General features: G+C 49.9%; 1 protein-coding gene across 4 annotated transcripts in view; it reads left to right on the top strand.

Annotated features, from left to right (window-relative positions):
• The window catches only part of Sipa1l2 (signal induced proliferation associated 1 like 2), a 150,988-nt gene that overhangs the window by 106,232 nt on the left and 17,348 nt on the right, over window positions 1-27,408 (top strand). For all 4 annotated transcript variants that reach the window (XM_032888204.1, XM_032888203.1, XM_032888202.1 and 1 more), the window contains exons 11-18: window positions 9,717-9,974; window positions 11,168-11,251; window positions 12,861-12,961; window positions 13,387-13,490; window positions 15,618-16,003; window positions 18,830-19,054; window positions 20,831-20,984; window positions 23,819-24,038. In XM_032888204.1, the coding sequence (XP_032744095.1) occupies window positions 9,717-9,974; window positions 11,168-11,251; window positions 12,861-12,961; window positions 13,387-13,490; window positions 15,618-16,003; window positions 18,830-19,054; window positions 20,831-20,984; window positions 23,819-24,038 (1,532 nt within the window). The remainder of the gene's footprint in view (window positions 1-9,716; window positions 9,975-11,167; window positions 11,252-12,860; window positions 12,962-13,386; window positions 13,491-15,617; window positions 16,004-18,829; window positions 19,055-20,830; window positions 20,985-23,818; window positions 24,039-27,408) is intronic.

The following is a 27,408-nucleotide window of genomic DNA, read 5'->3' as shown; positions in this document are numbered from 1 at the left end:
GCTGCCACACATTTGTGTGGCTGGGGTTTTCACTTTAATTAATCAGTTTAATTAACCTCGGGTGGCTCTAATGGCTGCCCTTTTGGGGAGCTTGTCCCTAAATGGGGATCTTTTAGAAAACAAACCACTCCTGTGTCATCTTGGTCTCTGGTTAATATGACAGTTTATAAAGTCTGTTAGATTGCGCTTAGCATTTGCTCCCAGCCTCGTGTGTTTGTTTTTGTGATGCTGGGAATAGAACCAGAGGCCTTGTGCACACTAGGCATGGACTCCACCCTGAGCTGCAGCCCTAGCCCTAGTCTTTCAGTGGCCATGCTTCTACATTTGCCAATAGGTTTATAAAATAAAGGTTTAAAGAGCTGAAGTCTTTCATGAGTTAAGGGTCCACATCCTGTGAAGCCCACACAGGAGTTTCTCAGAGCCTCACAGTGCCAGACTCTGCCCATTAGACCCAACTGCCTTGCCCCAGGACCCCAGGAGCCACACTTAAGATAAAGAAGCCACAATGGAAGATAAAAACTATTTCATAAAACATGACTCGGGTGAGATAAGAGCATAGCTTCTTCTCAGCCTTTCTAGAAGCTAATGTATCCTGTAAGTGAACGTCTTTGACAGCACCCTTTAAGCGCATCTGTGGTGGGATACAGATGTGTGTCTCCTCTCTCAGTAAGGGTCAGGTCTTCCGTTTCTCCTGGAGACAGACAACTGCAGAGCTGAGTAAAATGTTTCCAGACCTTATGTAGGTCTGGTCTGCTGTTTCTCTGTAAGAAATTCTAGGAGCTTTTAAGAATGTTAGATATAAAAATAGTAACATTCTCATTATGCCTGGTATTTTGAGCACATGATTTCAAAGAATAGAATTTCCTAAAGAATATTGAATTGTTTTTCAGCTAAAACAAACAAAACTCCAGAGTGGGTGTTTTTGCTGCTGTCTTTTCCTCAAGAGCATGTTTTTCCTCTAAAAAGACCTTCTTATCTGCCTGGATCTGCCTGTAATTAATTCTTTGTTTTAAATGCAATTGAAAGTTTCCAGGATATTTATTATTCAGAGACTCCACCTTTGTTGATGTTCTTCCCGAGCACACAGTCCGCTCCTTTCCAGTGCTCAGTCACCTCTGTCACCACCTCTGGGGAAGGAACCGACCCAGAACACATCAAGCAGAGCTCCCGATTGTTCCTCCTTCTTTGTGAATCTGAATCTGAGCTTTTCTAAAGTTAGTATTTTCATTCTTCCTGATTCATTTTCACTTCTGATACGTGGGCCCTGACAGTGGTACATGCTGTGTTCAGATGTTCTGTGTGCCTGTGTTGCTAGAGACCAAGCAACGCCTCGGGAATGCTAGGCAAGTACCAAGTTGCATTCCCAACCCCATGGTGTTGAGGCCGCTGGCCTTGAGCTAGCTCTAATCTTTCAACCTCTACATCCCACAGGCTTTGTCACTCCCAACCTGCATTTATAGAGTTAAGAAAACATAGAAAAGTTGCTGAAAGGAGACTAGGTAGCAATTGACTTTTCCATGTTGGATTACGTTGAATTTGGTGTAGATTTCTTGTCAGGAAGCAGAGCCCACTGCATAGTGGCCCAGGCTGGCCTGAAACCCTCCATCTTCTCCATAGCCTCTTACGTAGCCCAGGCTGGCCTGAAACCCTCCATCTTCTCCATAGCCTCTTAGGTAGCCCAGGCTGGCCTGAAACCCTCCATCTTCTCCATAGCCTCATACACGCTAGAGTCCTAGCCACGCTTTGGTGCACTTTATAATCTGAAAACTATGGGCCTGAAGAGACAGACAGCCAGGGAGTGGGATCACGTGCTGCTCTTACAAGACCCTTGAGGTTAGCTTCCAGCACCCACATTTGGTGCTCATAGCTGCCTCTCAACTCTGTGTCCTGGGAATCCAGTGCCCTCTTCCGTGGACCCCTGATGTCTGCGTGCACATGCTACTTACATATGCATGCACATGCACACCAATAAATAATAAGTCTTTTAAATAAAACTGGGACTCTTTTTAAGGGCAGCTTAATTCGGTTCCATAGTCCTATAGTTAAGGATACAGGATTTGCCTGAGGCTCTGACATCACATTTGATTTGTGGTGTGGAAAATTACCTCCATCTTCTTTCATAAATTGGCTCTTAGAGCCTGTCAGGAAGGAAAGGAACTAAATGAGCAGTTATGTGCATGTGCACACATCTATGTGATTTTTTTTTTACCATGCAGTGGTCCTCTGTGCAAGTTCCACACAGCAAAACTAGCTAATTATAAGGAAAACTGTGGGAGGTGCTTCTTCGTTCATAGATAGATAGATGGATGGATAGACAGACAGACAGACAGGTGGATAGGTAGATAGAAATCGTCTTAGAGTATCAGTAACAAAATAATTTGACTGAGAACCTATCTGCTTCTGCCCGCAGCCTGAGGGGCCTTCAGGTTAATGGGCACTTCAGGCCGTCCTCTGGTCAGCGATGCCTGGTGACACTCATCACTGCTGAGTTGACTGAAATCTTCTGTGGGGATGGTGTTTGTGTACATCAAAAGCCATGCCTGTTTTGAAGTCCTTTCTGATCCAGCCTCAAGGACAGTCCAGCTGCCTGCCCCCACCCTGCTCCCAGTTGAAAGAAACCAGGGCCACTTTTGGTTTCTTGATGGAGTTGGTGAGGGAGGAGGGGAGCTTGTTAAGGGATCTCCTGCTGGGGCCAGGACCTTTGAGTAAATTCATGCACTTCAGAACTGGAGCATCATGGGATGACTCTTCAAATGGAAATGAGCTGAGGAATGGGCTCCTTCAGGCTACTGGGCAGAAAAAGCAGACACTGATTAAGGTCTTTCTGATAGAAATTACTAGGTAGGTGCAAGGCTTGCCAGGAAGCATGAGGACCTGAGTTTGGATCCCTAGACCCACATGAGACCAACCCTGGGAGTGTGTAAGCCTAGTGTTCCTATGGCAAGATGGGAGGTAGAGCCAGGAAACCCAAGGAGTTCATGGGCCTGCTAGTCTGGTGTGCAGTAGTGAACAGGAGACCCCGTCAAGGTGGAAGGTGAGAATAGACACCCAGAATTGTCCTGTGACTTCATGGGCACTGTGGCACACATGTACCTACCCACCCACATTTACATACACAATGTTGTTAGGTTTTTGGTTTTAGTTTTCTTAAAGATCTTTTTCTGTTTTCCAAGGATGAGGCCCCACCCCTAACCCTCACATTCTGTCAGTGGCATTTTAGGGACAAGGCATCCTTTGAATGCCGCTGTCTATGAGAAGTGATGACTCTCCGGAATCATGCATGACTTGCCACACACTGCTAGCGAGTTTAGTAAATATGTCCAATAAAAATGGAAATGAAACCCCAGGCTGTACATCTGGCTCCTGTGATTCTCTGTGCTTTGTTGACAAGGGTCCACATTTCCATGTGACACAGGACAGCAGAGATTTCCATGGGTTATCTGGAGCCAAAATGATTGCTCCCACAGAATTCTATAAAATTAAAGCCCAGTGCACCAAGCCTTTGTCTGTTGCAGAGAGAGAGGGAGAGAGAGAGAGAGAGAGAGAGAGAGAGAGAGAGAGAGAGAGAGAGAGAGAGAGAGAGATCTGGACTCAAATGAGATTTTAGATTACAATTCTAATTTGTTTGTATAGATAATAAAATGGGTGTTGTGGGTGTTGTGTCTGTTCTTGTCTTACCAACCCTTTAATGACTGTTGGTGTGAAACATAGAAACCGTTCAGGACTTGAGGCTCTAGCAGCCACCCAGCCACCTGGCACACCCTCTCAGTCCTGGTGTGCCTGCCAATTGACTGTGCTCTCAGTGTAAGCCTAGAGTCCCAGAGCCTTTGCTGGATTGCATGTTTTCATCGTCCGCTCTTCTCTCTACTGTCCATTTGTTTATTCAGTAATTCACCTGTGCAGTTGTTGGTTTGTCCAATTCATTCAGTCATAATTCCCAACAAATCAGTGCCAAGAATGGCTGATCCCTTGCATTGTTGACAAGACAGCCTCCTCTTCACCCTGATGGGTCCTCTTTAGTCTGCCCAGTGTTCTTACACAGTTCTTCTTGTGCATGCAGTGACTATTTAAAACAGAGACTTGCGCACCCTTTTACCTGATAACAAAGATTGTGCAGGCCTTTGTAAGACACTGTCACCCTCCTGTTGGCCAGCTCCAGCTTACATTTTACACATGGTGCTGTTACTGTTTGATAACAGGAAGGCAGAGGCAACATGGTGGCTATACCATGCCAGCCAGGTTACCAATGGCCTAGATGGTGGACAGCCAGGTGCTCCCTTCTTAGATGGTAGCCCTTTGTTATCTGTGGCTACCAGGAACCTTCTCCATGTAACATAGCAAGTGTTACAATGCAGTAAACATTTTTTTCTGGAGTTTTCTGAGAAAACTGAGAGATGGTGACTTCTTGGTCCATCACAACCTCACATGACACATGGAATATGTGACGTGTGCTGTACTAGGTGAGGCATGGGTTCCCGGGAGCACCTGTGAAACTTGTTGAGGAGCACTTGCAAACAGTCAGCCAGGTGGTGCTTGTACCTGAGCCAGGGTGTGCTCACCATCAAATAACTGAGCACAGGCCATGGCTACTGTGACTCAACCCAGTTGTTCAGTTCACATTTATGTGTGTTTACTTGTGTGCACATGATGTAGCCGTGCATGCTAGGGTGCATGCAGAGGTCTGGGACGACTCGTAGAGCTGGTTTTGAAACCTTTACATGGCTTTCAGGGCTCAAACTCAGACCTCCAGGCTTGCACAGTAGGCATCTTTACCTGCCAAGCCATCTTTCCAACCTCCAGAATAGTGTGCGTGTGTGTGTGTGTGTGTGTGTGTGTGTGTGTGTGTGTGTGTGTGTAAATTAAATTCCAGAATTCTATAAACTTAGAAACACTCATGCCCCTGGGTTCGGTCCCCAGCTCTGGGGGTGGGGGGTAGAACTTTATAGGCCTTTGCGTTTTCCTCCATTTTGTAGAAACTGAAAGTGAGGTTGCCTCTCTGTAAAGTACTGTACTCTATTCCGAGGCAGCTCTGTCTCCTTTGTGCTTCTTGCTTGCTGCCCAGTGCAGGCTTCCTTCAGAAGACTTCTGTGCACAGCCCTGCTGGCATGTCAAGAGTCTGTGTGTTTTGTATGATCCAGACTAGACTGTGCTCTCTGCTGCCACAATATTTTCAGAGTCTAAAGTCATTGTCAACATCACATACTGGCAGGGTAGGATTTTAGGCCCAAGTCCAAACTCATTCTTCTGTGGGGAAGTTTGATGGGTGTTGAGTGCCTGACTGGCAGTGGGAGAGACTCTAGGATGGTCCAGGATGGTCATCTTGAGGAAGCTGTGGATAATGGGGCCCTACTTCTGATCCAAGCAAGAGTCCAGCTTGGCCAGTGGTAACTGTTTCAAGTGCTTAAATTATGGAGGCCAACAGAGACTATGCTAGGAAGGAGGGGTGCTACAGGAAGGCCTGTGCAGGTGATACTGTTGATATTGTCACGGGGCCTTCCTGAACCTGACGACATGCACAGTGAGTGTGGTTTTCTGTCACCCATGACTGGCAGTTGATATAACCTCTTTGTTAGATATGGTTCAAAGCCAGGAAGTGGGGTTCACTGTAAGAGCCAAACAGTCTTCTATAGGGTGATGCTAACCTTGTCGATTCAACAGAGTGTGAAGTTACCTGGGAGACAAACCTGGACACGTCTGTGGGTTGCTTTGTTCAGGTATTTTGTCGACAGTGAGGAAAAAACAAGTGGTAGAGATGGGGCCCAGTATTAGGGAGCAAGGGGAGCATTGGATGTCAATCAACAGGCATTCCTGTACAGGCTGAAACTATCCCAAAAGTCCTCTTGTGAGTTCAGAGGTCAGTATTGCTTTTCAGATACAGCACAAAATAAAAGGTGCTTCTGAAGCCTCCTGCAAACCCCACTCTATCCAGTGCATCGTCGGTGACCCTGGCCTGCAACACATTTGCTCTCAGGTTGTGTGGTGAAGAGATTACAGTCAGAGAAGTCACTGGAGAGAGGGGAAATGCTAAAATCAACTTTATTTTTAACCCAGAGGCTAGATTTCTCTTGATCTCTACCTAGGCTGGGAACTGAATTCTGAAGTGGATGTTGTGGAGCAAAGAGGAAATTGCTGTTGATAAGCTAGGGATCACATCCACAGCTTAAGCCAGCATGTGTTAGCATCTCATTGGCAAGAAAGCTCACAGTGTGCCTAATGCTGTCAGTGCATCTGCACATTGACCTGGTTCTCTGTGTGGAAAAGAAGCCACTATGTCCTGGTGCTGTCTGAGTGTATGTGCCTTCTTTGTTTGACAGGTTTCACTTACATACAAGAGTAGTAGAGCCTCCCCCACCTCCCTTAACAAATGCCATTTTTCTGAGAGGTCGTTTTGACCTAGTTGGGTCTCTTCTGGCCCTACAGTAGTCTGAGTGGTTATCCAGAAGACCCAGGATGTCCCTGAAGTGGGTTGTGAGAGCCACATAGGCTCTGCTTTCTTGTCTCTGTGGCAGAATACCTGATCATTGTAGCTTAAGGGAGGAGGGGTTGTCCTGTCTCATGATCTGAGGAGATAGAGCAGAAGCACTCTAGGACTCCTCACATCTCAGAGTAGAAGCAGAGCCAGACAGGAAGTGGAGCCTGGGCCATCAACCTCAAGGCCTGTCTGTCTGCCAAAGATCCACTTCCTCATTAGGCCTCACCTCCCAAAACAGTACCACCACCTGGAGACCACGTGTTCAAACACACAAACTTGTGGAGATGATTCACATCCAAACCAAGCAGAGATGGTGAAGTCAAGGCTCAGGCAGGTCCACCTCTGCAAGGGGGTCTCTGAGGGCTACCCTGAAATTCTTCTGTATGCATTCTCTGACAATTCTCTCAGACCTGTGGAGCAGAGCTAAGGTTGAGCAGGTCTGGTATCGTCCATTACAGTCTATGAAGTTTGTCATATTAGCCACAGGAATCAAGAAAAAGCTTGCTTTTTAGAGTTAGTGCTATGAAACTGTCCCTTAATAGCAGTTACATGAGTGTACACATGTGTGTTCATATGTGTACAAGTAAACATGTAAATGTGGATGCATGTGTGTGTAGAAACCAGAGGTCCATGTCAGATCTCTCCCTCAGGGCTCTTTGCCCTGTTTTTTCAGACTTCATCTCTCAGGGAACTGCAGTGATTTCTAGAGAAGCTGGTCACTCAGCCCCGGGGCTGCAGGTCTTTTCCTCCCCAGCATTAAGACCACAAACACACTCTACCTCTGGCATTCTGGGTAACATAAGGAATTGAACTTGGCTCCTATGCTTGTGCAGTGTGAGCATCTCAGTGACTGAGCTTCACTTAGTGCCTGAAAGAATAGCTAACGCTGTGGCAGAAGGCTACACGTTTGTTTGTTTCTTTGTTTATATATTTATTTATTTAATTTATTTGCCTGCCTTTGAAAAGCCTCTTGCATAGGTCTTTCTTTGAGATACTTGGAAAGACAGTTCTGCTCTGTTCTTTACTCTCCCTTATGCATGACATTCCCCTCAAACACTAGGTGTATGTACACCTATAGGTCCATTCTTTCTTCCAGGATTCAAGTTAAGTTGTGGTGTGCTGTTGACAGCTAGAGTCCACAAGTGTGAATTAAGTAGACCACCCCGTTCTCAGCTATCTGTCTTCCCTTTGCAAGTGCAGGCCTCAGAAGTGTGGGCAGAGCCATAGAGACACACAGCCTGGGCTCCCCTGCACCAGGTGACCACTCATGGGAAGTGACAGCAGACACAGGTGTAGCCTTACTGTAAAGTCCCATTTCGTGATTTCCAGTGAGGTCATTGGCCATGTGGACGAATCTGCAGTCCCAGCAGGAGTTGAATCTAATTACATAGCAAAATATTCATAAACTAAAGTCCTTTGGTAAATGTTTCCTCAGATTCCATTCAGAATAAAACAACACAATCCAGGGCAAATCTGAACTTCAATATTGACTCATATCAGAAAATCCAGAGAAATATAAGCTAGCATGTAAAGTAAGCTTGGCTCTGGGGGAGGTGGATGGAGTTAGATGGTGGGGAACAGGTGTGTGGTGGTTAGAGCCTCCTTGGAAGACATCTTAGGTCTGTCTCACGGTGGGCTTTCTCCGGGTTGCTTCCCCAAGGGCAGCACCATCACCTACTCAGGGTTGTGAGATGCAAGCCAGGCTGTTCTTGACACTTCTCTCTTCAGCCCTAGCTTCAAGGTTGGAGCAATTAGAAATTATCTTCAGCCAGGGTTTTAATCAGAAGCCTTCCAGCATGACTGCAGAGAGCAGAGCTCTGGCCAGCCCTCTACCCGGGTATCCTGCCAAACCCAGGCCAGGTCTCTGACCCTGGATCTAAATTCCACAGGGCATGTTGTAAATATAGGTGGCTCTTCATCCATCCATGCTTTGTGCCCTATGGGCCTTCAGATCCAGTTTTCATATCTTCTGGTTCTGATATTTTGGCCTTTTGGTAGTGCTTCTTCTTAATTTACTACCTTACCCACCCTCACTTCTTTTTGGTGAAAGATGGGTGTTTTGGAATCACCTTGAATTTTCTCATGTCTCTAAGTTCTTTGGAAGAGTACCTCAGTTTACCTTTCTACTGCCGGGCTAGATTTTTTTTCTGGACTTTAAAACCTACTTATAATGTCTGTCAGTATCTGAGCCTTGGCTGCTGGGGAGCTTCTTTATAAGGGCTGGAACAGACATCTGTTGTCTTTCTGGTGAAAGTGATCCCTGTTCAGTCTTTGGGGACAGGCTGGATTTACATTAAGAGCTGTGAGGCTAAGTCTCATCTTTCCTCATTTCAGAGCCTGCTCTCTAGGACCCTCTGGTTGTTACCTGCCCGTTGTACCTCAGGGCCTAGGTCTGAACTTCTCATGGACCCTGCTTTCTAAGCAGCCCCCGTCTTAAGCCTCTGCATTCACTGTCAGTGGGTCATCCTGGTGTCTCTTCCCTGAGCCTCTGTGGGCTGTGCAGAGCATGGCAGTTTTCCCTCTGTGAGCTGGGGTGATACTGAGCTCCTGCTGTCCTCTGCAGTGCTTTTGAAAGGGACAGGCAAACTTTCCTCCAGCATCTGCTAATGGGTGATGTTCTTGGAGCAGCTCTTTCAAAAGCTGGCTAGAAGACAATTTTCACCTTGAGTGTCCAGAGGGCCACTGCCTTCAGAAGCTGACTGCTGAGCCAGCATGGCCAGTTGGGTGATTGACACTGATGCCTGGGCCCTGGTGAACAATGTCTTGTGTCCGTGTCTAACTCTGTGGACAACATTTGTAGCACCTGGGTCTGGCCATGACCCTGCCAATTAATACTGAGCAGGTTTGCAGCATCTCTGAGCTTTGATATCCCGTGACAGTAGGCAGAACTTGTAGGGATACAGAAGGGCTTTGAAAACAACTAACAATAACCCATGGCATCCAAAGGGCTGTGGTCCCTCCCACTGTGCAGCACTTCCCACCCCAACCAGCCTATGGTATGTTGGCAGACAGGAGAAAGCCACAATTGGATCTTTTAGAATCCCAGTCTGGCTGTGGGCCAGACAGCAGCTGAACAGTTTCGAGCATCTAGGGAAGGAAGCCTCTTAGGGTAGCTGTAAGGTGCCATCCAGTTAGGTCCCAGTAAGCACAGGGCCGCTTGTAGGAGAATCTCCTCAACTATGAGCAGGCCTTGCCTGGGCCCTCCAAAAAGCTATAGTCTCACCGCCTCTCCTTGGTTCCACAGGGGCTGTTCAGAGCTCTGCCGGATCCCCATGGTGGAGTACAAGCTGGACAGCGAGGGCACGCCCTGTGAGTACAAGACACCTTTTAGGAGGAACACCACATGGCACCGAGTGCCCACCCCTGCCCTACAGCCAGTTTCCAGAGCCTCGCCTGTGCCTGGCACACCGGACCGACTCCAGTGCCAGCCGCTGCTGCAGCAGGCCCAGGCCGCCATCCCACGAAGTACATCCTTTGACAGGAAGCTGCCCGATGGCACCAGGTAACACCACAGCTTTCGTAGGTACTAACCAAGCCTGGCTGGTTATGGGATAGCTCGTTGTGGGTTTTGGCAAGCAGAGGGATGGGCTAGCCTCAGGCACACAGTGGTGCCCAGAATCCAACCAGCTTAAATGCAGTAACACGAGAAGCTGATGAGAGCTCAGGACACTTGCATAGGTTATGTTTGAGAGCACAACAGTTTATTCTGTGTAATCCCTATCTAAAGATTCATGGAACCTACACCACAGAGATGTGTGCCTTTACTCTGGGCAGCTGACCCCTGAGCACTCTGATCTAGTAGACCTGTCAGGACACACCAGAACCAGGGTCTTGCTTGCCTGTTGGGGTGTGTCCCCTGGTCCTCTCTGATGTACTTCCCTCATCTGGAAGAGAAGAAGAATGTAGACCCCGGCAACCTCCTAATGACTACCCACATCAGCATCACTGAAGGGCTTAGAACCAGGCACTCCACACTGTAAGCCTCTACAAATATTTACCAGAGTTAGCAGAATGTGTAGCCCTTCTTGCCTCTTCTAGTTTATACTCCCAGGAGGTGCAGGAATGTTTTAACATTAATCAAGCCCTCTGGGCTCCAAGCCGCCATACTTAAAGATCATAAAACGCAGCCTTCCCGTGCTCCAGGCACACACCCAGGGCAAGAGTCAGCAGAGCCCCCCTTAATTATCAAGAGTCTAGAGAATTGCAGAGGAGACTAGAGTGCCCCAGAGCCTGAGGGATGCTGGCGAGTATTGTCTCTATCAGTGACGTCTCATAAGTACTCGGAAAAGGGTCTGTAGAATTTACAGTAGGTGGCCATGCGAAAGTCAGTGCTGTGCCACATTACAGCTTTGCTCCTGCTGACTTGTGCACTGGACCCAGTTGTGGCCTGCACTAGGCTCTGTGTAACAGGTACGAGGGCTGCTCTCCTGACTGTACGCCCCTGCCATGTGCCTGGTTTTCTGTCCTCTGGAGTCATACTTGCACCTTCGTCTTTAGGCAGCAAATGTCCACTTACCCTCTTCTCCTTCCTGTCATGGGTTTCTGTCAGAAATATTACCTATCCATCATTGGTTCCATTCACCTTGTGATGTGAATGGACATAGGGCATTTGTTTGTAAACAGCTCAAGTCGGATGGGTGGGCTGGACAGGACTGCAGCGTCTGTAACCCTGTGCTGCTGATCTTCCCCTTCCAGAAGTTCTCCCAGCAACCAGTCATCATCCAGCGACCCGGGACCTGGTGGGAGTGGACCCTGGAGACCACAAGTGGGCTATGATGGGTATGGCTCCATCCCACCTCTCTGTCTCCCTGGGGGAGCCTGTGTCTGTACCTGGGACTCACTCAAGTGTCCCTGTGTGTGAGTTGCATGCAAGCCACTTGTAACAAGCATTGTTAGCAAGTACAGAGTCTTCTGAGTGACTCAGGCTCACCCTGTAGCCTATGCTGACCTCTACCTCATGACAATACACCTGTGTCAGCCTCTCAAGTGCTGGAATGGCAGGTGTGTGCCACCAGGCCCTGCTAGGAAACTCCATTTTTGTCACAGTGTTCCCTGGTCCTCCCTGCTTTCTTTGTGACATGGAATGGACTTATGAACACAAGAGAGAAGATCTGAGATTTTGTGGACAGGAACTCTCAGGAAGTTCCCCTGACTAAACCTGCTAATAGGAGACAGTTCCCGAGAGCCAGAGAATGAGATTACCATGGGAGCTTCTCCACTGCATGTTGGAGAAGCGACATAGTAGCTCCCTTGGCCAGAGAGGCCTCCTTCACAGGAGCCTTTGTGGTTTGTATCATACCGCGGGAGTCAGCAGTGTGGGCACAACTGGAGACCCTTGTAGATATATACACTCACACACACGCACACACTCATGCTGACCATATGTGGGACTCCTGAGGTACCGTGTAGCACAGCACTCAAGTTCTAGATGTGTATTGTGGTGACTCTAGCCATCCATGGTGGTCAGCAGCTGGGCCCTTGAGTGAACAGAACACAGTCATCCGTGGAGGCCTCGGCTGGCGTGGACAGAACTTGCCTATCCATGGAAGACCCTGGCGACCATGGCACTGTTTTCTGGTGCAGAGCAGAACGAGTCCAAGCATTCTGCTGTCCAATGTGGGCTTGGAAGTGGACACCAAGCTTTTCCCCTCAGATGTTTAGACAGAGGTCTTCACAGCTAAATATCAAATACCTTTTCTAAATGTAGTGTAGGTTCAGATCCACAGCATGGATTCAGCCCATAAGAATTGTGTTGCAATACAAACACATTCTTCACTTCCTTTATTTCTAAGATTATGTCTTCCTTTTTCCTGTTTCCATAATGGGCAGACTCTAGACCTAGTCAGGTTTTCTTTTCTTTAATAGCATTAGTATTCCCATGTGTCCATGCCACCCGCATTAGTCAAAAGTAAGGTGATCACTGTGCTCCCCCAGAGCTGGATGACCTGCAGCTCGATGCTGGCAGTGTGTGTGTCTGTTGAAGCCAGCTGTGTGTCAGCCCTGGTGAAACAGCATCCTCTGCTCTGGAGAGATCAGCCCGGATACTGTGTTTCCACCGGCCAGGGATGACACACACCCTGGAATGGTGGTAGCCTCCGTAGGAAACCTCAGCCATCTTGTTCTGACCCCGGATCTGTCTGCTGGCTGTTGGTGTCAGATAAGAATAACTGGACTCGGGGCTGGAGAGATGGCTCAGTGGTTAAGAGCGCTGACTGCTCTTCCAGAGGTCCTGAGTTCAAAGCCCAGCACCCACATGGTGGTTCACAACCATCTGTAATTGGACCTGATTCTCTCTTCTGGTGTGTCTGAAGACAGCCACAGTGTACTCACATACATGAAATAAATAAATCTTTTAAAAAAAAAAAAGAATAACTGGACTCCTTTGCAGGTGTCCGTCCCCTCTCCTGCTGGAGCCCCAGGGCCCAGGCTCTGTGGAGTGCGATGGAACCGGGGATCATGAGGACCTCATGGAGGGAGGCAGGCTTCCAGGTAATGCAACCCTGGTGACCCGGCCTCCAGGGCGTCCCTTGACCCATACTTTTTCCCTGTCCCCACTCACTCACAATCATAGTTGATGCATTTCCCTGTGAGTCAGATGAGAGGGCTTGGCTGATTCTCCCAGCATAAGAGGCAGTGCCTGCAGGTTGGTTCTGGTGTGACTGGGTGGCTCTGGTAGCTATGGTTATAGTATGGTTATAGATAACTGATTATAGTATGGCTTTACATAACTGGTGATAACGCCTGGAGAAACCAGGCCCTCTGTGCGGGAGCTCTGCTGCCTCCTGTGTACTCACTGGTAACCTGGGAAGTTGTAGTAAAGTCACCCTGCTTGATTGCTCCAAACAGTCAGAACCCTGTTTTTCTCCCTCTCACTAACACTGGAAATTGTGGGTTCAATTCTGTTTGTGTCACAGAAACCAAATGGCATGGCCCACCTTCCAAAGTCCTGAGCTCCTATAAGGAAAGAGCGCTGCAGAAAGACGGAAGCTGCAAAGATTCCCCCAATAAGCTATCTCACGTGAGTCCTTTGTGTGTGGTCAATCGCACCATAGTAGGATTGATGTTTGTCAGCATATAGAGGGGCGTACAGCACACCTGTCCACAGTGCTCAAGAACATAGGATGCATCTCAGTACACAGTAGGACTACATATGGTGTTTCCATGCTTGAGAGTGTGGAGTATAGCCCAGCACACAGTATGGCAGCATGCGACTGCATGCGGTGTTCAGTGCTGTGTGGGGTGCATCCCAGTACAGAGTAGGGCAGGCAGCATACCCATAGCAAGGATTGAGAACATAAACACATTCCAACACACAGTAGGTCAATACCTGTGACTGGGATTGAGTGCATGTTGTTTTCCACACAGGACACTATTTAAAAAAAAAAAAGGATAAAAAAGGGAAGGAAATGGGAAAGGTTTTATTTTTAATTTTCTCAGTTCATGAAGGACTCAGAAAGGCTGTACAGCAGATTCCTGGTAAAGCCAACAGGCACATCAGCCCTCCCAGCCTTGGTGTCGAGGGTGATAGTGATGAGATCCTTCCCCAGGTTTAGCTGGTCAACCACTTAGCTACTTAACGGGACAGTGCGATAGTGGAAACTGAAACAGGCGTCTCGCCAGAGGGGCTGCAGTGAGGTCCCTCTGCTGACATCACTGAGATGTCCGTAACCGTAGCAGCCAAGCGGCCTGCTAATAATCCACCAACAGCATTCCCCACATACTGACTTCTCTACCCCATGGAGTCTCCCAAGAGGCGAGTCCAGTAGGAGAAACAGCTTCAGTGAGACCCCGAACAAAGGAGCTGCAGTTGTGAGGTAGGAAAATGTGCGAGGGGAAAGAAACAAACTCCTGGGTAATACTCTCCCCTCCCCTCAGCACATCCGCACTGAGCTTTGCAGTTTCTGTAACCCGTGCACAGCAGTTCTCCCTGCAGCCACGCCCTGACCTGGCCTGAGTCACTGCCCAGGTCAAGAGTAGTTCTGTAGATAGAGGATGACGTGCGGAGAGACCAGGTTGAAACCAGAGAAGCCAGGATCTGCATAAGGGTCCAGTGGTGTGAAGGAAAAGAGAGGGATGTCCAAAACCCAGGAAATGGCCTGGGCAAGGTGCATTGTCCTGGCTCCAAGGCCCTGTCCTGCTGGTTCCCGGACTGTGATGGGCTGAGTCAGTCTGAGCCCAGGGACAGAGGGGATCTCTTGTGTCACTGTGACATTGGTCTCCCCTAAAGTATGGCTGCTTTTCAGACAGTGTAGTCTGGCGTCTTCCTTCTTGGGACTTGCTTTGGCTTTAGCTCCGAGGGCCTGCTTGTTTGCAGGGTGCTTCACAAATGCAGAGTCCTTCTCTGCACAGAAACCAAATGGCACTGTGTTCTCAGAAAGCATACAGGGGCTAACTGGACATTTTACCATTATGACTCAGACCTGGGTCTCCTTCACCAAACTTGGGGTGACATTGGAGCCTGTAAGAGAAATGCTGTACTGGCTGCAAATGGCAAGAGGTTTATAAATGTAAATTTCTGATCTCCTCCTCTACCTGACTTTTGCATCCTTCTGTCTGTATAATCCTTCTCAGTAGCATCTGTGTGTTATACACCCGTGCTTGGCTCGCTCCTGTCAATGATGGAGGAAACAGGAGGCAGGACCTCTGCATGAGACCAGGCTGGGTGGAAGAGACTGGGTAAAGTGCCTGATGTGTGATCTTAAGAGCCAGAGTTCAATCCCCAGAACCCTCTGAAAACCAGCTGTGGGTGTACATGTGTAACCCCAGCACTGGGGAGGCAGAAGCAGGCAGATCCCTGGGACTTAGCAGCTGAACTGGGAAAAGTCAGAGATCCTCACTCCAAAAGGAAATAGACTGCTACCCAAAGGAACAAAGAGGACCTGACTACAGGTGCAAACACATGCACACACACACGTACACACACACACACACCACATACATGCACACACACACACACACACACACACACACACACACACACACACACACACACACACACACAGGACTAAGCTATTAAGGAGAAGAACCATTTCTATTTTGATCGCTGGCTTGGCGCACATAGAATTCAGCCCAGGCCTTGGCCTACTGTTTGGGGAGGGCAGTATCTGGGGGTTTACCCACGGCCATCTTCTGTCCTCTTCTCCAGATCGGGGATAAGAGCTGCTCTAGCCACTCCAGCAGCAACACTCTCTCTAGTAACACCTCCAGCAACAGTGATGACAAGCACTTTGGGTCAGGGGACCTGATGGACCCCGAGCTGCTGGGATTGACCTACATCAAAGGCGCTTCCACCGACAGCGGCATCGACACCACACCATGCATGCCAGCCACCATCCTGGGCCCAATGCATCTGACGGGCAGCAGGTCTCTGATCCACAGCCGGGCGGAACAGTGGGCAGATGCCGCCGATGTCTCAGGAGCTGATGAGGACCCTGCCAAGATGTATACCCTGCATGGCTATGCCTCTGCCATCTCCAGCAGCGCTGCAGACAGTAGCATGGGTGACCTCAGTGAGGTCTCTTCTCACTCCAGGTGAGCCAGTATATGCCAGGCTGCACCCGCCCTGCCCAGAGCAGTGTAGGCGGGGCCTGAGGCTGTCACTGCTGACTGCTCAGCCTTCTGACCTCACAGCAGTGCCATCTCCTGAACTCTGCCGTCAGGGCACGCGTGTTACTGCTGTCCTGTCGGTTTTCTTCTTTCTTTCAATTGGAGGGCAGTGTCGCTTGTCTCTACCCTGCTCAACCTGTGACCAAGGTATCTCTTGATAGAGAGCTCTAGGCAGGTTAATCTTCAGTGTCTGTCAGCCATGTCCATCCTGTAGGCCACCTGTGTCCCAGGTTAACTGCGAATACTGTGCAACTCACTTGTACATGACGCCATCTCACCATGCCTGTCAGAAACAGTTGTAGATCCTGGAGGAGGAAAGGCATAGCAGCAGGCTCCTTGTTGGGGACTCACCTCAGCCCCTTGTGTGAGCTCATGAACACCATCACACCATCCCTGCCCCTGAAGCCCAATGGCAGGCCATGTCCAGCTGGGATGTGGTCTGGGGTCTGAGCACGGATGTGTGCACATAGGAAACTGCCCTCAGAAGGCAGAAGGGGCCTTCTTGAGCTGGCGTGTATTACAGGCAGTTGTCATCCACCCAGTGTGGGTGCTGGGACCGAACTCGGGTCTTCTGGAAGAGCGGTAAACACTCCTAAATGCTGAACTGTCTTCCCGGCCCTCGGCTGGGAGTTTTAAGAAGACAGCTGATTAAGCCTGATAGTGCAGGCCTCTAGTCTTGTCTACTCAGAGGTTAACCAAGACCTCCTGGGTATATTCCACTTAAAGGTCAGCTTGGACATGTCAGTGAGACCTGTCTTAAAATTAATTGACTTGTTTGTAAAGTAGCTCCAGTTTTTGGTGGATCCAACCTCCAATGTTGGGGGTAAGGAGGAAGCTAAATGTAAGGGAATTATATTCTAAATACAGATTATATAATACATGTCTACATGGGTTTGTGATCCTGCTTGACAGACATCTGTATGCTGGTTTAAAGGCTGATAATCTCAGGTCTCTGCGCTCTCTTTGAAAGACTCAAAGAAGCAGCTCCTGTGTCAGTGTCTCAGTGGGATCTAATCAGAAGGTGTGGCTTCTACTCTCATTCACTTCCTGCCCCTGGTGCTGTTTCTCCAGGGCTCTGGGTCATTCTCCGGCTTCTCAGAGCTTCCAGCCAGAGCATGGCTGCACAAACTGTATGGGACAGTCCTTCGGGACCTAGAACCCTGATAGGCATGTCCCCAAGGGGTGGGGCCTGCAGGCCCCTAGTCTCTGGTGACAGCCTCTGCTCCTGAGGAGCGGATGCCAGCGTTCTCCCTGGAGCCCTCCTCTGCCCTTTCGTGGACGTTACTGAAGGACAGTGCTGGGTAACAACCAGTAAGGTAAAACTGCATCCTCGTAGGTCATAGAACCAAGGGGTAACATTCTGTGCCACTCTTAACTCACGTAACCCAACCATCTTAAACTACCGAGGCTCTGCTTGGCCCAGCAGGCCAAGTGACATTGCCCAAAACCAGGTTCCCTGTCTTTATTCCCCTTGTGGCAAAAACTTATTGTCACCTGTTGGCTGTGTTCATGGCTGTCCCCGGGTGAGAAGGGGTTCTTCTCTAGTGTCTACAGAACAGAAGGCACGAGTCTCACTTGAGAGGTCCAGTTAGGAAAGAAGGGTTTATTTTGGCTGGTGGCTTGAGGGTACAGTCTGTCATGGAGGCAGAAGAACAAGGTCACACGGCATGTGCAGTCAGGAAGCAGAGACGAGGCTGGTGCTCGGTCCTCTGTCTCCCGTTATCCAGTCCAGGACTCAGTGTGCGGGATGACGCCGGCCACATCTAGGGTGGGTTTTCAACATTTCTCAGACAGGCACACCTGACACCTCAGGAATCAGAGTCAAGCTGACAAAACTGAACATCTGCCCAGCACCTGTGTCTGCTCTGCTGTCCTTGCCCCGCCCAGCACCTGTGTCTGCTCTGCTGTCCGTGGCTTTACACCACCATGGGAAAGCTGGACCTCGGCTGGGTGTGGGCTGCTAAGCTGTGGTGAGACAGCCACCATGCCAGGGAGTCCCTGTTGGCCAGGGTGGTGGAAACAGAGGATGGGGCTGTGTGCCAGGGAGACATTCTCGCTGCTTTTCACTATACTATTTAATGAGGTTCAGTTCGAGATAACATTGTATCCAGAAATCACAGGAATTCTAGGTCCTGGAAGATTCCCACCCTCCTCAGGATTGGATAAAAGTTGGCCATTCTATAAAAGCCACCTTGGGGTCTTGGAGCCCTGTAGCATCTTTTCAAAGTTCAGGCCACTTGTAAGAGACCTGGTGTCAAGAGTCAGGGTACCTCAGGGACTCCTGGAATCTGTGTGGCGGAAAGTTTCATGTTACCGCCGAGTGGAAGCTGCCCAGGGTTCTTGGATACTTGCCTGCGGTGCACGTCCTTCATTAGGTGGAGGAAGGGTGTTCAGGGGGATTTCTGCAGCAGCTGTCTCATCTGACAGGTTAGGGGATTAGAAGTCCATGAGGAGCTGCCCCAGAGCGCCTCTTTGGCCTCGGGTTTTTGTGCTTACGAGACTAGAGGCCTGGGCAGCTGAGTTGGAATGTTAGGCACTGCGTGAGTGGCCTGCCCCTTGCCTGCCTTTGGCTGTATTTCCTCAGTTGTATTTCTCAGCTTGTTCCTGCCACAAGAGAGCCACATCTGAGCATGGGGAGCCCCCTATCCAGTGAGCTATGTAGTAGAGAGGTCGCCTGCCTTCCAGCCCATGCCCAGGGACCACAGGTCTCTGCGGCATCTGAGACGATGCCGCCTTTGGCTGTCTCCACAGTGGCTCTCACCGTTCAGGAAGCCCCTCTGCTCACTGCTCCAAAAGCACTGGGTCTCTGGACAGCTCCAAAGTCTACATCGTCACTCACAGCGGCGGTCAGCAGGTACCTGGGGCTGTGGCAAAGCCTTACCACAGACAAGGAGCAGCAAACAAATATGTCATCGGCTGGAAAAAGTCAGAAGGCAGCCCACCACCCGAGGAACCTGAAGTGACTGAATGTCCCAGGTAAGTGGCTTCCTGTCATATGTGTAACCCTAGTCATTGTACACCCTTCCTGCCATGTCTGTCTGTCCATCTATCCCCTAGGTAGGGTTTTTGTTGGTGTGACAAAACACCATGACCAAAAGCAAATTGGGAAGGAAAGGGTTCATTTGACTTAAACTTCTACATCACTGTTCATCATGGAAGGAAGTCAGGGCAGGAAGTCAAGTAGGGCAGGAATCTGGAAGCAGGAGCTGATGCAGAGGCCATGGAGGGATGCAGTGACCCTCCTGTCTCCACCTGCCCAACACTGAGCTTACAAGTGCAGACCACCATGCTCAGCTCTTTCCCTGGGTGCTGGGGATGGAACTCAAGTCTCTGTTCGCAAGGCAAGCCTTTTACCCTCTGGGCCATCTCCACTTCTGGTCTCTGCTTTAAACTCTTTAAATGTTGGAATTTAGGTTTCTTTCTTTAAAGTCTTCACTTTATTGAGATGGTGGTGGCAGTGGTGGTGGTGGTGATAGTGGTGGTGGTGGTGGCTGTGGTGGTTGTGATGGTGGTGGTGGTGGCTGTGGTGGTGGTGGTTGTGATGGTGGTGGTGGCGGTGGCGGGGCTGTGGTGGTGGTGGTGGCTGTGGTGGTGGTGGCGGTGATAGTGGCTGTGGTGGCGGCGGCGGTGGGGGTGGTGACGGCTGTAGTGGTGGTGGCAGTGGTGGTGGTGGTAATGCTTAGGCTGCCATGCACATGTGGAGTGGACTCCCTCGTTCCACCACAGGGATTCTGGGATGGAGCTCGCCCATCAGACTTGAACTTGGTGGAGGCTAGCCCTCCACCTGAAGCCATCTCTAGCCCTTGGCTTTTATCTGTAGCAAAGTGTAAAGCTCTGCTGTCTTTGACCCTCTATCCAGAAAGCTGGCTGCAGTGGAGTCATGGTAATGGCTGGGGTAGGGTGGTGCAGTCTCTGTGGCGTCTCAAGGCCAAGGCAGCATCAGCCCCACAGTCAGAGAACATAAACGCAAAAACACTTCACCTGGTTGCTTTGTGGGACTCTTGGGGTTTTATGGGCAGGTGGGGGAGGATGCCCATGTTTGTGAAAACAGGAAAAAACTGAAGGTTTGGTATTGTTCAGAGAAGCCCAGGAAACCCTGAATTGTAGGTCTGAATCATGTGCTCTGCTATAGGAGTGTACCATGGTGTAGGCGTGGGCTGCACGTGCGTATGAGTGCATGGCTAATGGAGAGGGCATGGACTCTTGAAGGTTGGGGCGGGGTTGGCCTTACTTTAAAGTTAGTGTTTTCTTCTTAGGCTTTGGGAATCGGAGGTGTCTGAATTACTCAGACATCTAATTGTATTTAAGTGCATTGTCTAGATGTGAGACGCAGTGGGGGTGGGAATGGCGCACACACAACCACAGTGAACCTCCCGCAACTGAGAATTGTGGGCCTCCACAGTGGAGCGAGTGAGTGCATGCGTGCGTGCAGGCCAGAGAACAACCTTGACTAATGTGCCTTGGGCACTACCCATTGTGATTTTAGAGATGGCGTCTGTCACTGGTGTGGAGCCTCCTAAGTCTAGGCTGGCTGAGCAGTGGGCCCAGGGATCTGCTTGTCTCTATCTGCCAAGCCGAAGAACACAAACATGACTTTTAAATCTGTTCTGGGAGATTGAATTCGAGCCCTCAGACTAACTGAGCTGTCCCCTCAGCTTCAGACATTTCGTCTGGACATTTCATCTGACCGCCAAGGGGCATCTTCTAGGTAGGCTGCGGCTCCTCTGACCCTGTGCTCTGATTTATTGTCAGGATATATGGCGAGATGGACATCATGTCTACAGCCAGTCAGCACCCGGCAGTAGTGGGAGACTCTGTTCCAGAAGCTCAGCACGTCCTATCCAAAGATGACTTTCTGAAGTTGATGCTGCCTGACAGCCCCTTAGTGGAGGAGGGGAGACGGAAGGTGAGTGACCATGAGGGCTGTGGTGCAACTCTGGGTACTCACGTGCTCCCCACAACCCTTCCCGTGGTCCCACCAACAGCCCAGTGTACAGCGGCCATTGCCACTGTCACGGGTGTCAGGTTACTGAGAATGGAACCCCAGGGCCTTGCACATTCCAGGCAAGAGCTGCAGCCCAGCCCTGACCCTGGCCACTACCTGTTCCTTCAGAAGACAAACAGGCTCAGGAGGCGGGGGTGGGCGGCCATTGTATCCTTGGAGTTGCTCTGGAAGCCAGGCAGGCTCCCCTCAGGTCTTGGCTCCAGCTATGACCGTTACATGTTATGCAGGTGGGCCCTTATGTGCTGGTGCGATAAAGGTTATGGCTTTAGGGCCAGGGCTATGCTAGGAAGTGACACACAGGAGCCTAGCATGGTGCCTAGACACAACTGGCCATCAAACCTCAGCCAGTGAGGTCACACTGCTCAGCTCCCCAGGACCTCTGGCCTGTGCCCTGCCCAGGTCGTCCTGGGAGGCTGTCTGCTCCAGAAGTGGATGGAGCTTGGTTGCAACCCCATCTGTCAAGCCTTGTGTTCTGCCACACAGGGCCGCAGCTCTCAGAGAAGGCCCTCCTCATGCTCAAGTGCCTTCTCAGGGAGGAAGTCCTGTCTTTGTTTTGCCCCCCCCCCAAGTTCTCCCTAAGTCACTTCCTAACATAATCCAAAGCAGGAGCTGCAAGCCTGATGGCCTGCATTCTGGAGACGACCAACTGCCCTCACAGTGCACCATGGCTATGTCTGTGCCCCACACGAATGAGTGACAAAGCAGTGTTTGCAATAATGCAGAGTAATGAAAAGAGCCTAAGTAAGTGTGGGCCAATCACTTCTCCTTCAAGTAACCAGGCTCTGGTAGCAGACTGTGGGGCACACACTGATCTGGGGCTCTAGAACAGAGCCCTTTCACACTTGTAACCCAGGCTTCTGTGGTTCCCTGGGAAAGCCAGACATTGCCTAGGATGGCTGTGAGCACCAGTCTGCATCGTACCACAGTTAGCCGCCTTGTGTTCCCGGAGCAGCAGTGCCATCAGACACTGCGCCTTCCCTGTCCACTGTGCTCTAAGCACCAGCACACAGCTCTAAAGAACTTGCAGGGATGTGAACTGGGAATCCCTCCAGAATGCCTTACAAGGAGCCTATTCTCAAAGCTTGTATCAGATCCCGGTCAGGAAACTGTGTGTGCTTGGGTTCAAAGGCAGACGACTCCATAGCAAGCATCGTCTCAGAATGGCTGAGCTGTGCTCAACCTGACCTGTGGGTTTTCTTCAAAGACAAATTGCTTCCTCAGTACCAGTAGGCTTTGCAGCTCACCCACACGCACACACACACACACACGCACACACACGCACGCACGCACGCACACACACACACACACGCACACCTTGTATTTTGCACTGGAAAGCCAGACAGAATGGGTAGAACATAGGCAATAGCAGGGTCCCTAGCCTCCTTGCCACATCCAGAAATGTTAATGGCCACTTCTGTGTGTGTTAGAAACAGTATTGGTATGAGACGATTGTGGTTCAGTGGTTCAGTGCCAAGAGAGTACTGCAGGTTCGGTCCCTGCTTCTTTGTTGGAATTGTCTTAGTGTATCTGAGATTTAACGCAGTGATGTCAGTGCCTTTCTTATAGCTGGTTGTCCTACTTTCTTGTCTCTTGCTGTGATTTAAAAAAAAAAAAAAAAAAAAACTAAGGAGAGAAAAGGGGATTTATTTAATCTTTCAATTTCAGATTACAGTCCATAAATGTGTGGAAAGCAAGGCAGGACCCTCAAACAACTGGTTTATAGCACACCCACGGACAAGAACAGAGAGGTGTGTGTGTGTGTGTGTGTGTGTGTGTGTGTGTGTGTGTGTGTGTGTGTGTGTGTGTGTGTGTGTGTGCGTGTTTGCTCTCAGTTCAGTTTCTCCACTTACTGCACACAGTTTAGGAGTCCATGCCTAGGGAATGGTACTGCCCATAGCAGGCCGAGTCATCCTACATCACTTAGCTTAAGACAGCCTCCACATACATGCCACAGGCTAACCCGAAGACAGCCTCCACATACATGCCACAGGCTAACCCGAAGCAGACATCTGAGACACTCTTCCCAGATGGCCCTAGAGCTATGTCAGTTGACAGAGCTAACCCTCACAATGGTTTTGTCCCATTAACTGTAATTCAATTTCCAGAAATTATACAGACTTTTGCAAGTGGTAATTTTTAAGTGGACAGCAGGATTTACTAGATTTAAATTACTTCTCTTAAGCACATTTATATGGCTCTGGAAATGTCAGCGTTCAGAATTAGTTTTGTTATTTAGACTCAGTTGGACCTCCCTGCTGTCGATTACCTAATATTAAAACGTAGTCGGTGCTAATGACCGTCAGTCCACAGTGTGTGCTTCTGTGAGTGTCAGCCGCCTGAGATGACAGCCTTGCGTATTTCCACAGCTCCGCTTAACCTTTCAGAAGGAATAAAGCCACAGCTGTCTAATCTGACTGTGTTTCCCAGAGTGTCAGAGGAGGGAACTCTGGTCAGGCATGGTCCAGGGGCCTGACTTCCCAGGGCCAGAGGAAGCTTGAGAAAGCCATAGCACAGCAGACAGCTCCAACTGCAGGTTTACTGTGGGCGTTTGATTTGGATTTGAGATGGTCTTGGAATGGTAGCCAAGACTGGCCTTTACTTGCCAAGCAACCCAAGATGGCCTTGAACTCTCAGCAGTCCCCCTGCCTCAGCTTCCCACGTATTGGGGATTATAGGTGTGCAGCACTACTCCTCAGACCTTCACATTGTCAATGCCCCTGTCCTATGACCCCTAGTTTTCATTCTACGGGAACCTGTCTCCACGGAGGTCCCTGTACCGAACACTGTCCGACGAGAGTGTGTGCAGCAACCGGAGGGGCTCTTCCTTCGCCAGCTCCCGAAGCTCCATCCTGGACCAGGCCCTGCCCAACGACATTCTCTTCAGCACGACTCCACCCTACCACAGTACGCTGCCTCCAAGAACCCACCCTGCACCCAGCATGGGGAGCTTACGGAGTAAGTGAAGGCTGGGTGGGGGCACTCATGGGTGCCTGTGGTTCCCTGGGATCCTCGAGTTGGATCCAAGTATACACAAGGGATGAGATGTCAACTGTTTGGCACCATTTCTCTGTCTCCTAAGTCATTTCCAAGTAGCAGACTTCAAGGTGGTTTACATTAAACGTTGTTATTATTAAATGTGGTTCTTACTTTATCTCTGAAGGAAGCAATGTGTTGAGTCTGTAACTTTTTCAAAGAGGAGCAGTGGCATAGGGTGGCTTTTCAGGTTGTGCCAAGCAGTCTAGCCTCCTCTTCACAACAGGCGGGCATTGCGAGACCTAGGTACAGCTTCATGACCCTCTGCTATCACTGCTGTCCCTGTGTCCCAGCCCACACCAGCACCATAGTCACAGGTCAAATGTAAAAACTGTAATTTTTAGTGTCCTATATGGTATGTCCTTTAGTGTGTACGGTCGCGTGCGTACACTCACACTGTACACACACACACACACACATAGGGTTTGCTCACTGAACCTGGAGTTTGCCATCTCAGCTAGCCTGGCTGGCCACCAGTTCCCTGGGATCTACTTGTCTCCCCTGCTACCACTGGGGCTACAAGCCTGTACCTGCACGCTTGGTTTTGTCATGGGTACTGGGGACCCAAACTCAGGTTTTCATGTTTGCTCAGCAAGCATTTTACCCACTGGGCCATCTCTGCAGCCTATGTTAGTGTCTACTGCCGGCTACAGCCTCAGGTTAGGTCCTACCCCTGGCCTCCATTCCTGTTGCACAGAGAGGATGGCGGTTGAACTATAAATTTATATTCAGACTGTTTTTTAAACTCCATCATAGAAAGAACTATCTGTAGAACCAGTTTAATTTCTGCAGTGTATATAAACACCCCAGGCTCTCTGACATACAGCTTCTAATAATGTTCAACAAACCAGGGTGAACCTCATCTTGTGCAGTGCTTATGTGAACACAGTGCCCTGCCTGTTAGAAAGCCTCTGAGTTTCTCAATAGCAAGACGAAAGTTCAGACACACGTGTCTGCGTCCCTGGCGGAGTGTCATTAACCCACACACACACTCCCTCACCACACCCCCACTGCCTCTTTTGAGGCAGGGTCTCTCTCCCGTAGCTCAGGATGGCCACTGAGTGTCCCTTGAGAGTGTTTGTGAAGCTGCTGAAGTTCTGTTTATGCTCTTGTTGTTTTCCCATTTTCCACAGTACAAGTGTGGCTAACCAGTGGGTTCTCTGTAGCCAGGGTTTCTGTTCAGCCCTTCTTTTTCCCCCATGACAGACATAATGTCTTAGCTTCAGTTTCTTAAAATAGTGATGGTGATGATGGTATGAATTTCATTTCTTAGGTACTAGGTTCTTACAAGGACTGAGCAGAAAATGCTATAGTTTTCATGTGTTCCCTGCTCCTGGGAAACTCCTTTCCTAAGTGTGCTGTCCCCCGTCCCACCCCACCCCAAGCAGCACAGCACGCTGGTTACAGTGGAGGCCCGTGATGCAGCGTTGCCATCGAGGCCTACAGTCCCTGCTTTCAGTTTCACACTGCACATGTCGGACAGACAGTAACACGTGTCTGTTTCCACAGTGTTGTGCAGAGCTGTTTCACTGCCCTAAAAATCTAGTTTCTTGAATTTCCCTCCTACCGGTTCACCTGTGGTGAGCACTGGTCTGTGCTGTCACTGTTGCTGTGAGCACTGGTCTGTGCTGTCACTGTTGCTGTGAGCACTGGTCTGTGCTGTCACTGTTGCTGTGAGCACTGGTCTGTGCTGTCACTGTTGCTGTGAGCACTGGTCTGCTGTCACTGTTGCTGTGAGCACTGGTCTCTGCTGTCACTGTTGCTGTGAGCACTGGTCTCTGCTGTCACTGTTGCTGTGAGCACTGGTCTGTGCTGTCACTGTTGCTGTGAGCACTGGTCTCTGCTGTCACTGTTGCTGTGAGCACTGGTCTGTGATGTCACTGTTGCTGTGAGCACTGGTCTCTGCTGTCACTGTGGCTGTGAGCACTGGTCGCTGCTGTTACTGTGTTGCTGCAGTGGGGGCGGGGGGAGGTGCAGCTGGGTGTGGCCTTTTCCTAGTAGCAGCAGTCGAGGCAGCTTGAGCCTTTCTCATCTCTGAATCCTTTCAGAGCTGTGCACAACCTAAGGAAAGAAGCAGATGCCCCAGTCCTGTGCCTCCTCTCAGGGCCCTTGCTCTTGGCTGCACTCCCTTACTTGGTAATGTGCCGCCTGGAGCCTGACACTGCTCAGATACTGCTCTGGGAGACAAGTGAGAACTGAGGTGTGTGACTGTAGTAAGGAAGAAACCTTGAGATAACATGTAGTGACTTATCTCCCCCACAAAAGCTCTGGGTCCCTTCCCACTGCATCCCCATGAACACACTTAAGCATCAGGGATCCTAGGAGGATGCTAGTTCCTAGTCCACCACCTCAGGAACCATGAGAGTTTCCATCTGTCCCCCCAAAATCTATTTATCCTGTGCCCTCCTGGTTGTTTGACAGATGCCCAAGGGGACACAGCCCTCTGAGAATGTGTCCGCAAACTGAGTTGCTAGTTACAGTGTAAAGCCTGATTCTCGGAAGCAAGTGTCTAGGAATATCTCTTAGATTCTCAGAGAGACCTAAACATTGTGTCACATGAAGACTTGCAGTGTCCTTGTGACATCTTCTAGCTTGGGTATCAGTTTTTGTCAGACTTTTGACATTGCGATACAACATTGTCACCCATGAAGCTCACATTCAAGAGCTGTATGGTTGCTGTCAGGGGAACCCTCAGCATTTGCAGCATAAGTCAGTCAGGACAGTGGAGGACAATAGGAATCCACAAGACTGGTGTCCAGACATGGAGAGTATGTTGCGTGGGCAGCAGGGCCTACATACTACCCATAGCTCAAAATGTAGGTTCTCATGCAATATGGGCAGGGGTGGCCAAGCAGAGAAATTGCCAGGTTCTGTCCAGGTTAAGCTGTACATGCCCACTTGTCCCCTTGAATATGTTCAGGCCAACCAGGCCCCTCTCTTCTCACCTCCTTGGGGCCCCCAGGAAGTTACCATTTTGCAAATCGCCCTTCTGAGTGAATCATCTTTTCTGACCTGAGCATTAGATAGCATGCGCCTTCTTGGCTTTGCACCGCCCCAGATGCTATTCTGAGAGTCAGTCGCGTGCTGCCATATGCTCTGTGACTGTGCCTACGGAGCTGGTGGCCAGGGAGCTAGTCAGTGCTGTCACCAGCTGGTCACTTTCTTTCTGAGTCTCCTGAGGCGCCCCCAAGCCTTAAAGAGTTAGAGTTGAAAGGGTAGCTGTGGGTAGCCATGACAAGCGGGTCTGCCCTGAGGACAGAACAGGTACAGTGTGTGCGTCACAGGCAGAGTG

The sequence above is a fragment of the Rattus rattus genome, chromosome 17 (genome assembly GCF_011064425.1).
Source record: "Rattus rattus isolate New Zealand chromosome 17, Rrattus_CSIRO_v1, whole genome shotgun sequence".
Lineage (NCBI taxonomy): Eukaryota > Metazoa > Chordata > Mammalia > Rodentia > Muridae > Rattus > Rattus rattus.
Note: the sequence above shows the minus strand (reverse complement) of the source record. Positions and strands in the feature narration are given on the sequence as shown.